General features: G+C 38.6%; 1 protein-coding gene across 1 annotated transcript in view; it reads right to left on the bottom strand.

The window, feature by feature from the left end:
- Positions 1 to 14,007, bottom strand: part of fam20ca (FAM20C golgi associated secretory pathway kinase a) — a gene marked incomplete at both ends in the record, with an annotated part of 35,869 nt that overhangs the window by 6,117 nt on the left and 15,745 nt on the right. The window contains one exon of the mRNA XM_079252233.1: positions 662 to 754. Within this exon, the coding sequence (XP_079108359.1) occupies positions 662 to 754 (93 nt within the window). The remainder of the gene's footprint in view (positions 1 to 661; positions 755 to 14,007) is intronic.

The raw sequence follows: 14,007 nt of genomic DNA, 5'->3' as shown, positions 1-14,007 counted from the left end.
GAAGAAATTACAAGAAAGCAGAGATCCTACCTCCTCCTCCTGAAAGAAGTAACAAAATAACAATAGCAACAGACATCTGGAGCCCCAGCTCTACAGCTGGACGATAAAACAAACTCCAGAATGCCTCATGGTGCAGCCAAGTTGAGATCAAACTATGTCTTATCACAGGAATCTGTGTGCAGTTCTGTAACCATGTTGTGGTGATACTGGCCTGTCTTTGAGCACTTTTCCTTCCCATAAAGCACATGGCAGAGTTACGTCAAATAAAAGCAAGACTATGTGTTTGCCAGCATCTCAAAATCAATCACACCCTCAACAGACCCTAAAATGTGCTGTACTCCATTTATCATCCTCTTCTTTATCATATTTGACCATAATACGCGTTTCGTTTTTGTCTGCAGAAATCCTCGGAGTCAAAGGATCATGTTGAAATCAATATACACAGCAGCAAGCGAACAAAACGATCCCTTCTCTAAGTGTGTTATCTAATCCTTCGTGTATGTAATCCCATTCAAATTTCAAAGCTCAAATCCATTGCAGACTACCTCTGGATGGGGTTAAAGTGTTGTGCCGTTTCATAATCCTCAACATCACTGGATGTTTCTCCTGGCACCGTCTGTGAAGGATGATTTCAGGAATCAGAAAAGACTATAAAACTCACCTGTCCAAGTGAAAGGCAGCAATCTCAGCGTTGTGCCTCTCAAAATCAGAGAAGTAGAAGAAGTCAGGCGGCGTTTCCTGCTCCCGTGTCTGCCTGAAAGATAGTGGTTGCTTCCGTTGAATATCAGCAGGATTATTCTTGAACAAAGCTACTGCTGTCTTTTTGAAAGTATGAACACTTTGCAATCATGTTCTACATTTAACATTCCTGAACCAGAAAAGATAAGAATGACGGGAATAAAATGTAATGTAAGCTGAAAATGTGATTATCTGATCTTAAAATCATGAAACCTGTGGTATAAATAAAAAACAATTGGGCCTTTAAATAATGTGTGACATTTTCAATCTTGCAGCCTTTTGATTAAAAACATTCGTGTTCTTGTCTGTGCAAATCCTGTGCATCTCCGTCCGATATTTTTATTCCCTACAGGGTGAAACTAATCTCAGCGTCTGCTTCACTTTCTAACACAGGAGCTGACGCATGCGACCAAAAGCCTGTGTGGACAAGTCTGCTGAAGGGAATCTGGCTTAGATTCTTGATCAAATCCTGCAGCACAACCCCCCCCCCCACTTCACTCACGCATTCAGGAATTCAGGAGATGTGGATCTTTGCCAACCAAGCCATGGATCTGAGTCAGGAAATGCTAGAAGCCTCTTTGTGTCGGTCTCTCTGACTTGCCTTTTGACTGTCTGCTCACCTGTCTGACAGCAGGATGTCTTTTCACTTTTTCTCACTTGCTTTTCTTTATCTTGCCGACACATATGTAGACACACCTGCCAATTACCCGCAGTGTAACAGCTCTGCGTGCACACAGAGAGCTTCTGTACTTTCCTGCTCAGCCCTCCTTCCTTTCCTCAATTCCTCCTCCACCTTAGTGTCAACTGAACTTCAGAGTGGAGAGCAGCATTATTTTATCTCCTTTTTCACATTTATTTCCCTGAAAAGCCAAACCACTGAAAAACAGAAAATGGCCTGCCCTCCTATTACTTTACTTGTAAAGGAAGGAGCCATTTACTCATAAATCAATTGCTGCCTTTGTGATCCCTTCTTTACCACCCAGAGAGAGGAGGGGACTAATAGCTTTTTCATCATGAGCGGTTATGGCAGCGAGATAAAGGATATTGTGAAGATGGAGAAGAAGCTGAATAAACTGTCTCCCTTATTTATTTTTTAAAAGTTTTTACAAATCACATTAAAATAATTCTAAATTTCTAATTCTTTTCCATCTCTCGACAATAACTTTGCCATTTTGACATATTTCCCTCCAAGTTTTTTGACCATATATCATTTCTTTGAATTTTACTTCCTCTTGTGCAAAATTTGGCTCATAAATCTGACTGACAGACACTGCAGATTTGGTTGCCATGGTCACCATGATGTAAAATGCAATTTCCTGCTATGGGGAAGCTCAGTAGAATTTTGAATGTAGTGGTGTGAAAACCCATTAAAAGAAAACACAAACACAAATAAGACATCCCCCTCCTTCACACACACAATTACACACACACACATGCAATTACACACACACACACGCACACATAAACCACGTACAAAATTCTCTTCACAGTAATGCTCTGACGCACTCCTTTTCAGTGAGTGTCCTTGATAAAAAAAAGGGCCTTTATCTAAAGTAGACTGTGATTAGGCTGCAGCAGACATACTGTATGTAGTTCAGCAGAATCTCTATATATGTGTGTGTATGTGTGTGTGAAGTGATGAAGCTAAACTGCTTGCCTATGTGTAAGTTTGCGCTGACTTGGCACTTTAAATGCTCTTTCATGAGCTTAGACCTGCACAGTGGAGGGTTACATTAGAGGAAGAAAAGGGAGAGAGAAGGGGGGGAGAACAGCAGAACAGCTGTGCCCCACTCTCTGCACACACACACACACACACACACACACACACACACACACACACACACACACACACACACACACACACACACCTTTTCTCTCTCTTTCTCTTTCCAATCTGATGAAACCTGCTGATGACAGAGAGAGGGCAGCAGAGACAAACCCAATGAGAGAAAACCGACGTGCAAACCACCTTCAGGTCACCCTTTGGAATTAAACCAGTGGGAGGAAATAAGCAGCTGCCTCCCCCTGTGCTCGTAGGATCGAGATAAAACATCACACTGTTCGCTTTTCCTTGCCAGGTGACATTAGTGGTTGTGAAAGTGATGAACGCAATCAGGTAAAATTCAGTCCCACCATCAACAGACAAGAGCTACAGGTAAATACAGACAAATGCAAAGACTTGCTATCTGACTGATTGCATCCTGCTACTAAAGCAAAGGTTTAAATATGTTTTTACATACTCACATATAAGCCAGATGACAAACAGAATTATTTTGTTTGACATCATCATGTCAGTTCTTTCATCACCAGGGCTGCAGGGCTGTGTGACTCTGTTAAATATTGTGACAACTATATGTTTTCTAATGTATAAACAAATACCTCAGTAAAAAGTCTAATTCTGCTCATTGATCCTTGGGATAAAAGTAAATGAGTAATCTCAAAATTATATTCCTAAAAACCACTGAAATATGCACCCTGTCACCTACTTTAACACTTCACGGAGCCTTCAGTTGACAGATTTCTATAACTTTGTCTCTGGAGTATCATACCAATTCATTCACATGAATAATTGGAATAACTGTGTTTTTCACTCCCATTAACTTGGTGCTGCAATGACACGTTGGTTAGGAAATTTTTGCATTAAATTGTCTTCATCACACTTTAATTTAACAACGACAAAAAATGGAATAATTATTACGTTACCTATAAGTCCCATGTTCTTGTTTTCCACCCAGCGGATGAGAGGACATGGCCGAGTCATTATCGGTTTTATGTATTACATTCATTAGAGCACACTGCTCTAATAATTAAGGGAAAGGTTTAAGAGTGTTAGACCTTGTTTACTTTCATCCAACCTGCATCAATTTATCAGTTGTTTGTTTACTGCAACCAAATCAAATCTCCTCACACAGTCTGACCCCACTTAACACCAATTATCAAGTATCCATCAAATCCTCTCCTCCTCCTCTCTCCCTGCTTGCTATTACTTATTCGTCATTTGCATCCATGCCTGCTGCTGCATCTAATCACTGTTGCTTATCCTTTTTTCTTCCCATCTCAACTTATTTCTCTTCATTTTTCCCCTTATATGCATAACAGCTTACTGCTCATTAGCAGATTTTGTTTAAGTCGTGCATTTTTCCTCGTATTTTAAGAAATCTCTCCTGAGTTGTGGGGCTAACTCAGTGTGATATTAGTCAACAAGGCATCTTTTAAGGGTTTTATACTCATGATACCCTTGGTAAATAACAGGTAAATAACAGGCTGAGGAGCAGTCACAGTAACTCTCAAGGTGACAGACAGGTAGAGGTATAGAGTACTGGAATAAAAGACTGAAAGATAAAAAACTCTTCAGTCTGGTGATTTGTGTCAGTGTGCCTATGTGCAGGTGGCACCACACACTGGAGTGTCAGCGAGAGAAGACCACCAAAGTGTTGTGTGTACACAGGTGTGTTTATACCTGCAAATAGAAACTCACTAACTCTGTGGGTATGTATGCAGTTTTTGTGCATTTCCAACTCCAAGTCTGCTGCCCCCCCCTCCCATTCATTTTCTCCCAACTGTGGTACCGGAGAGAGATCTGAGAGTTGGCCTAGGGCCCTAAGGTAGCTGTCTAGATTGAATTTCAAATCAATGTTGCACAACTTGTGTTCTAGCTTCAGCTATTTTCAACACACAGGGTGAGCCGGTGCCAAGAGGGAAAGGCAAGTTATCTGCATGTGTGGGAAGCAACACGGGCGATATCATCATGAGAACGAAATGAAAAGACTTGACATGAAGAAGACGGATGAAGGCTGGAGACAGAGCTTCAATTTAAAAGTTATTAGATACTCACGAGGTGGGAGATAGAATGGAATTAATGTGCAGACTGAGCAAAGATCATCAGTGTTTATCTTTCTGCTGCACAAAGTATATATGCTGGTTTAGAGGTAGAAACGTATTAGTGGGGCTTTATTGGAATAGCGTGCGCCAAGCGTCACTGGGCAGAAGATTTGTTTTATTAGTGATCTACATTAAACTACTTGCATTATTAAGACTGCGGCGCATGATATGAAATATTTAGTGCTATAAGGAGTAGAACACATAACACATTCAATGTTAACCAGGCAAAAATATGTCCTTTGGTCACGCAACTTCTGTTCTCATAATGTCAGAGTGTATCCTTGTGTTTCTGCTGATAGAAAAAACAGAACCTATTAGTGTGTTTCTGCTGCTCGGAGACACACTGCCAATGGCCTCAAACATTATGGGATATTTCTGACCCAGGACTAAACTTTTTTGCAGTAACTAAAAGCTTATCAACATTTTCCTTTATATCTTTGTCATAATATTTCATTAAATCTTTGGCATAGAAGCTATATGCTTACAGTAATTCATTCTTTGCAGCTCTGTGCAAAGTAATGAGAAATTAATTTCAGCAATTTAGTTTTGTGATCAATGATGTGTATGTTCTCAAATACACATATGGTAAAATTGTTCTGAAAACACTTGTATTTTAGCAGGACAGAAACATTTAATACAACACTGAAATCCTACTAATTATTTTGCCATGTGAACGCTTTCAGTTGCAACACAAATACAGATTATATTTGACATTTTGTAAATTTGTGTAACATTATAGTGTCATTATCGTTTCTGTCACCATGGATAGAACATTGGTTAATCCTTAACTGAAGTCATTAAAATCATTATTTCAATTACAGTCACCATGATTTATGTTCATTAAAAACATAAGCAGTAATATAAACAAACTATTGCATCAGCTACAAGCACGTGATCAAGCACGACACCAATTACATATAATTTAAGGGGCTGAAATTCTGATAAAAATACAATTATTCCATGTAGCTTGTTATTAAGCACGTATTATGAGACCTTAGAAAACTGGTCTGATGCCAATAAGCCAAAATCAAAAGTGAAACCACATCTGGAACCCTGCAAATAGCTAATAGATTATTCTATCCCATTAAAACAGGGCTGTATTGACTCAGATAGAATGCCCTCTTCTTACTGGATACCTTGTAACTGAGAAAAGAGCATTATTCAATAGAGAAAAACCTTGAAGTGTGCTCACTACAAAAGAGTTATTGCATGAGCACTCGCATGAACATCAAAACGAGGAGCTTGTTAACTAGAAAGATGAGACACACGGAGGGATGGAGGCAACACGATCTGGTAAGAACAGCCACAACACTGTTACATATTCATAAAACCAGTCAGGTTTTGCTGCTGCAGTAATGGTTTAATATTGTATACTGGAACTTTGAGTTGATGAATGGTGATTAATTAATTATCAGTTAAACATCACAAGGATGTTGGATGTTGGATGGATGCTGATAGATCTTCATGTCAGTGTTGCACATTAACATAGTCAAGGTATAAGATTGTGAAATACTGGATTTTGGTTTTGTTTTGATCAGAAATTTGTGGCCAGATGGTAGATCACAGGTTAAAGTAACCCTTTTCAACCTTATTGAAAGCTGCAGGCTGTACTGAGTCCTCTTTTTTATAGCTTTTTACCTCGGTGTCGCTGATTTCTCCTTTTCCAATAAACCGAGTCCCATGATTCTTCCCTGGATGTCTGGCCTTCTTTCTGTGGCCAATCTGTGGCCTTGAATTTTGGAATCTAAATATACAGCTTCGAGCGAAGCACCACAGCTGTAGGCTAGGTCACTATCTGTGACCACCAGAGCTCCCTGGCAACCTTCGATGACAGAACCCCTCAGAACCAGCTGAGTTGCTGTGTGTATATATATATATATATATGTGTGTGTGTGTGTGTGTGTGTGTGTGTGTGTGTGTGTGTATGCCTGAGGATTGAGTCACGACCAAGAGGCAGAGAGAGAGAGAGAAAATGTGCCTATCCAACTGTCTCATCTGGCCAGATGGCTGCAAATCTCTGTCTGGATGTGTCAGGGATCAGTCCATGGCTTATAGGTTTGCAAAGCCCTGCTGCTCTCTAACTACCTTCTATGCATGCCGTTTATTAGAGAAATAAACCATCAAAATAAAGACTGTGTAACGACTGAAAGGCTGGGGCTCAGGAACTCAATTCTATTTACATAATATACAGAAATTGAAGCATTTAACAAAATTTTAATGTCAGGGATTTAAAATATTTTAATGACTTGAGGAGAACACAACGAAAACAGAGAAAACACTTCAACAGCACAGTATACTATAAATAATATGAGCTTTTGTACAATCTTTTTCTGTTGTCTTAGTTAGGGAAATCATTGCTGAATTGGGTCTTCTTTATTCAAAAGTGATTTTTTTTAACATGCCTTGTAATAATTAGCCATTTATCTTTGCCTCCAGGAAATGAAAGTCATTTTGCATTTTAAAATGTTAAAACTTTCCTAATCTATGAAAACCAGTATCTCATCAAGCTCAGCATGTCCACTTCAGCAAACAGCTCAGCTATAGTTGAGATATGTTTTAAGTATTGCTTTTAGCTTTTAGCTTTTTTTTTTTTTTTTTTTTTTTTTTTTTGTATTTTTTACATTTCTTTTTCCCACAAAACAAACAGACAGGATCAAACATATTCAAATACTGGATTCAACTAAATGAGAGAAAATTGTTTGTTTCATTTAATTTTCAGATCCTTCTTTAACAACTGGAACTTATCTTTATGAATATCATTCTTTACATTTCTTAAAGTGAGAAACTTTTAGCAGGTTATCTAAATGTGTGCATATGTAGCCTAGTACATACATGCACTGATATAAAAGGCTGGTTGAGGTCCATGTTTTGCCAGAAGAAGATATATCACCTTAAAACCTTGACATTCTCTACAGGCGACTGTTTAAGAAAAGAAAAAGATTTAATAATAGATCTAAACTTTGATCGCTTACAGACTATTTGTAAAAATCAAAACAGAACAAAAACTTCTTCTAACTCCTTATAAATGACCTTGTTAAAGTAAATTTTTCCCAGATTTGATTAAAGTCTGTGCTTACTTTTCAACAAAGTGTGCGTTTCCATGTTGCAGAAGCTTAAATCTGAGTGTCTCCATTGTTTTCCTCTTCCTAACGTGGATGGGATTTCTTTTTATTTAGGTGCTACTTGAGTGGCATCAAATGTCCTGTAATATTCCAGTTGACTTACTGCTCTGTAGCATGTAATGTTTAAGACCTGATATCACTGTGAAGAAGTGATGCAAAGCTGCAGAATTATATATGGTTGAATTTTTACAAGTTGCATTTTTTTTATTACCATATTGCTTAAAATCTCCTTCACAACCTGGTTGCAGCCAAGTGAAGAAAAGAAGAAAAATAAAACTTTTTAGTCATCTGTAGAATGGACATTTGTCCCTCCCCTAAACTTCTCTGACTCTCTTCATGCATGAATCGCACACTCTCAAAGGTTTGGAGCAAAGGCAACGAGGCAGGAGGCAGGAGGCAGGAGGCAGGAGGCAGGACTTGGCTACATTAGCTAGCATGTGATAGTGGTTCCCTTTCTAAGCAATGACCACAAAGATAAAACAAGTTGGTGTTTTTGGTGGATTATCTTCACAGATGTTACACAGCATCCATAAGCCCAAAATCATCTCTCGCTGAAATATTGCCAAATTTGTATTTAATTAGGCACAACTCATCAACTTGTTGTTTATGTAAAAAATATGAACACATTAATTCCACAGATTAATCTTTGCATTAAAAATATTTTTTTTCCCCCCATAAATTTAGACTGAAATGTTCTTAGGGCCACAATGCGTATCGGGAACCCCCAGCTTAGGAAAGGCTGGTTTAACATGATGTGCAGCAACTTCTTTGCTGATCAGAGCCCTTTTACCAGCTCTGGTTAATACGAGTTAGTGGACGTGTGTGAGTTGATCATAGACTGGAGGAAAAAGTGCCAAGTGTCAGACACATGTCCTACAGTTCATGTTTTTTGTCTTTTTATTTCTTCCCATTTCTTTTTTCTTCTTTTCCTTTAAAACCTCAGCTACAGCACTATAAGGCGAAACACACACCAGCAACTACCAGACTGGCCATTTTAGAACAGAACTATTGGTTCATTCAACAAAGAAGCACAGGAGGACTTTATCAGAGAAGCAGAAAAAAAGAGAGAGAGAAAGTGAGAGAGCAACAGATAAGATGAATCAATATCCCCACTGACTGGAAAGAGCTCAGATTAAGAGACAGGACACAAGGTGGATGCTGAATTAGCTGGTAATAGGGGTGCCACAGTGTAAAATTCTGCCAAAGTTTAGTAACAGGATTTTAAAATGTTGCCAATACACATACTAACAATGAATGATTACAAAGTGAAAGGCAACCGTGGACAATTCCCAATTCCCAATTCCCATCAGAACACCAGTTGTTGTTAACTCTCCCAAATTAGAAAAAATGGCAAAAAAAAGAGAAAAGAAGCCATAAACAGCACAAGCTCTAAGCCTTATGGGTAGTTGGGGGGGGTGTTATTATAACAATACCTTTGCAGTAATTTCTCCTGAGGATGATAAATAGACACAAAAAGTCAGCAATCTTAGTCACAAACATACAGCAGATAAAAAATATCAAGATCCTGATCTGTCTGTCGTCAGCTAGTTCAGATACCCAAATCAGTTTGTAGAAGACAAAACTCATGTCTCTGCATTAACTCTCAGTTTGTAGAAGACAAAACTCATGTCTCTGCATTAACTCTCAGTTTGTAGAAGACAAAACTCATGTCTCTGCATTAACTCTCAGTTTGTAGAAGACAAAACTCATGTCTCTGCATTAACGGACTTGCACTTCAACACCTGGTGCTTTACTGAAGATACTGACTGGGGGTCAGGACAAACATTTTAACTTCTATTCTGGCAACTGAATAATTTAGATAGACGATAACAAGAAATAGGACTTCACAGTGCACAGGTCAATGTTGAATAGCCACAGTGCACATGCAGCAATTCAAGTGTTAATGCAATGCTCGGCAAGAATCAAGATATATCAGGCTCAGTGAAGGTCTTTATGAATTATCACCATTATATGGTTTAAGTTGGATTATTTAGTATTTTAAAATGCACACAATGAGTTTTACATCTAAAAAAATGACATTACAAATTTTGCTAAATGAATCTTTAAAATAACTGTATCATCACACAGTAAAGCAGTGGTGAGCAGGAGTTCATATAGTCCTCTTAGTACATTTTAGGCAACTGATTTGATAATACATCACTTGTTTGCTGCAGCTCTCTGTCTAGGGATGCCCCCTGACTGACTGCCACATTTCTTGATTCTTTCCTTTCATTTCCTGTAGTTTTATGCACTTTTGGCTTTTTTTTTTGATAAAGAAATATGATAACAAAAATGGTATGAACCTGACTAACATCTGCACGTCATTGATAAGAGACTCTAAATAGATTCATGGGAATTCATTTTCGCAGATCTCTTTATAAGCATGGCATGAGACAGAAAAACGTAAGTTCTGGCCACGCTGCACAACAGTGATGTGCATTCAGCGTAGGCTCATATACTGGAATAATTTTGCTGTTTTTATGTATGTTGTGCGTATTCACTAAAGGGATTATGTACTCAAAGGATGAGACAGGTCTTAATGCTTATGGTAACCTTCCCTTTTCTCTCGCTCTCCCACACTATCACCCACAACAAATGCACATTGGTTTATCCTCAACAATCAGGAGTGTTCCAGCAGCACATAGCCACACATCCTTATATTTACATATCCATCCACAGTGGATTAACTGTTTTCAATAGCACAAGTCTGAGGCAATCCTTCACAGGGTGCCCGATTCATGACAGGCTTAGCACGGAATATGAACTATGAATTATGCAGAGCATACACAAACGTCAAGGGTATTCTTAGGTCAACAGTGATTAGATGTCAAAAAAGCACATGCTTGAGGATGTTTAGAACAATAAGGTTCAAAATGTGAAGCTGTATGCTGACAGTGTGTACCCTCTCCTGCAGCTTGCCTTGGTGTCATGTCTTCATAAGTAGGGATATTGTATATTAATCGGCAACTGCAGACACCACCTGTTTCAAAAAAGCATCCGCGATGTTGACAGCTAAAACAAAGCGCATCTGTAGCAGGCAGTCAACCGTGAAATGATTTATGTAAAGATTCATGAGGAATGTCAGCGTGTTCTACTACAAGTATCACTCCCAACAATCCAAAAAAAAAAAAAAAGAAAGACTCACAGAGAGCATTCCTGCCAAGACAGGAGAAATCTCTAAGGGGGTCAGCTCGCTGCAGTGTATTCCAGCGAGAAATTCCTCTCGAAAGCCTCACCCAGTTGTTTCTATCCCTCACAGCTCCCAAATTTGTGAAGAGAAGAGGAAGATGAGCACAAGAAGGGCTTCAAAGTAATTCTAACAGCGTGAGAAAAAGTACAGGCGGCATCCACCTTGACACTTTTGGAATCATACCAAGGCAACGAAAGATCGGTAAACTCCGCGAAGGCCAGCATTACTTTAATAATGAAAACAAACTGGATGGCTCTCAGCCTGTGAAGATCAATGAGGATTTAAAGAGCTTTCCCTGTATTCTTGTGTGTGCGAGTTTTTTTGTTTATAACAGCTACGCCGAATCAATGTGTATTACCACAAGTCTTCATCTCACAGGCCTGAGTAACAAGCCCTGATATTCAGCATGACATGTAAGCTGAGGCTGATGGGAGGAGGGGAAACAATCCCCTCCTTAGTGTGTCAGTAAGATGCAGAATCTGCAAGGTTAGCAAAAAGCAGTGTCTTTTCTCCGACTGTAGAAGATTTTGAAAAAAAAAAAAAAAACAACAAAAGAAAACAAAAAAACCCCCCGGAAACTCTTAAAAGTATATTCTCTCCTCAATGGAAAGATCCCGACTTTGTTGTAGCTGCTTGTTTCCTCTCAAACATAAAAAAACCCCAAATTTGAGTAATAAAGCACAAGGTAATGAAAACACAATCATGGTTTGGACAACGTTCTGACACAATCCAGACTTCAAACTGGGAAAATGAGCTCAGAAAAAGAGGAAATACCTTCAAAACCCAAATAAATGATCAATATTTAAATAACGAACATTGCTCTGCAAGCAGGTCGTTCCTCCAAACTGGCCTGCTGTAAAAACTATTAAGAATTTATTTGATTAACACTAAGTAGGCACTGAACAGTGATAACCAATTAGAGAAAATTATGTTAAATCCTGGGAAGCATTAATTTTCCACAGTTCTGGCACATACGTGCAAGTGCACACACACACACGTTCATCTCTCAGAAAAGTGTGTGTGCACAGCCTGGGCCAAGAGTAAGTTAATTGGATCGTGTAACCATTGTGGATGTCTATTATCTCTGCCCATCTGTGAGAGGGGAGCATCTCTAGATGCCTCATCCAAAACAATCCTATTATCTGACCCAAAGATAAGAAAAACACACGCGCACCAACACATCTTTCCTTTTTTCTTTTTCACATGCAAACTATATGAAACCCTTTTCACAAGCACCTGCTGCAGCTGCACTTTTTTCTTTCTGCCAAAATGATCTTTCTGCTGGAAAACCTCTGTTAAACATTGAACACTTCTCTGCACTTCCCCCTCGTACGCTTTATTCTACACGTATTAGATATCATTATTGTCATCAGCTTGTGCTTCCCGTTCTCTTTCCTTAGGATTCCCTGGCCTGGAGTCACGGTGCTTTTGAACCCTCCTTCCTCCGCTCACAACCCCCATCTAGTTAGGACAAATAGCTGCCCTGCATGATCTGTTGGAGGTTTTTATTCCTGGTAAAAAGAAAGATTTCCTCCTCACTGCTGCCTGTAGCTTGGTTCATGCTCAGGACAGAGCATCAAAGCTCTGATGATATGAAAATATGTAAGTTTATTAACCTTGACAACTTATCAGGAATCGGCTCTTTATGAAAACAGTTATTATGAACTATATGAATTAAAATGAATTTGATTAAATTAGATTGTTTTATGCAAATGAATTTTATATCTCATCAAGCAATAGGTGACAATGTACATAAAACCAACAAAATAACACTGCCTGCTATTTCTAAAATACTTTATTTGAATTGTTATAACCTTAATTTAATTTTAAAGTTTTTATTTGTTAAAATTTTCTCAAACTTATATTTGAAACTTTCTATTAGTTTCACGTGGAGTGTGCTTATTACCTGAGCCTGAAAACATAACGATACAAGCATGCTGAAGAACATGAACCATGACTTAAACATCTCTCAAAAACAGCTTTAAATAGAAAAAATAAATTGATTGCACCAACTATTTTCTCGAATATAATACAGGAAATAAAGGTAAAATATACTATAACCTTGGGCAGAAAAACAGACTGACAGCATCTCTCAAAGAGGTCATATATCTTCTCAAGAGTCCACCGTAACCCTCAGGTGCATGTGCACTCCAAACTAAATGAGATTAATATTGTTACCCTTCAAAATTTTGTCATGTTTTACGAACATGATTGAAAAATTATTAAAAATATTATGGATTAAACATGGCTACTCTATCACAACCTTTGGTGCTTCTGAGATATGAGCAAAGTATCAACAATTTAGGCCAGAAAGTCAGTCCTTCAGTTTGGGATTTTATCTTTACTCTTATTCTTGCCTTAGGTTTCTCTTTCATTAAGGAATGGTTACACTTGGACATGAACACGACTTTGTTAGATTTTGGCCACATAATTTCTTTGTTAGATTTAGAGGGAAACTGGTTTTATTTAAAAAGGCAGCATCATAATGCTAATTCCTCCTCCACGATGTCCAGTTCTTGCCTTGGATGATGACAGATGCCTGGAAGCAGAAAGCTAGATCTTTCAGAAATGATGAAACCAACCCTAGACATTTTCTCTTTGTTCAGTACTTTCGGAAAGGAGAGACCACACTTTAACAACCTGGACTACAGAGCTGAGTACAGCTTTCCCCCAGAGCTTCTAACCTCCATCACACACATATCCACACACAAAGTAAGGTTTCAGAAAATGAAAAAAATACTTAGATTTTTTTTTTTCTAAGTCATATTTAAAATCAAAATGGGTCTTTGGTTATTTTATTAATGGGGCTTCTGGCTGAAATGAACCAGAATTATCCTTTAATGTGCTTTGGATGGGAACCAGCCAGTCATGCATCCACAACTATTCAAATCACTCTCCACCCGTTTACCTTCCTCCTTTCTTCCTCTTCATCTTCTCATTTCCTTCCCCACATACCACAATACTGTCAGAGACTACCATGTATGCATTCACAGCCACAAACACACATGCACATGGCAGAGGTCCGCTAAGAAACTGGCAGTTTATTTTGAGCATTTCTGAAGAGTGAAATGCCAG

Source organism: Telmatherina bonti, assembly GCF_933228915.1.
Source record: "Telmatherina bonti genome assembly, chromosome: 14".
Classification (NCBI taxonomy): domain Eukaryota; kingdom Metazoa; phylum Chordata; class Actinopteri; order Atheriniformes; family Telmatherinidae; genus Telmatherina; species Telmatherina bonti.
The sequence above is the reverse complement of the archived record's forward strand: the minus strand, read 5'-3'. Positions and strand labels throughout refer to the sequence as shown.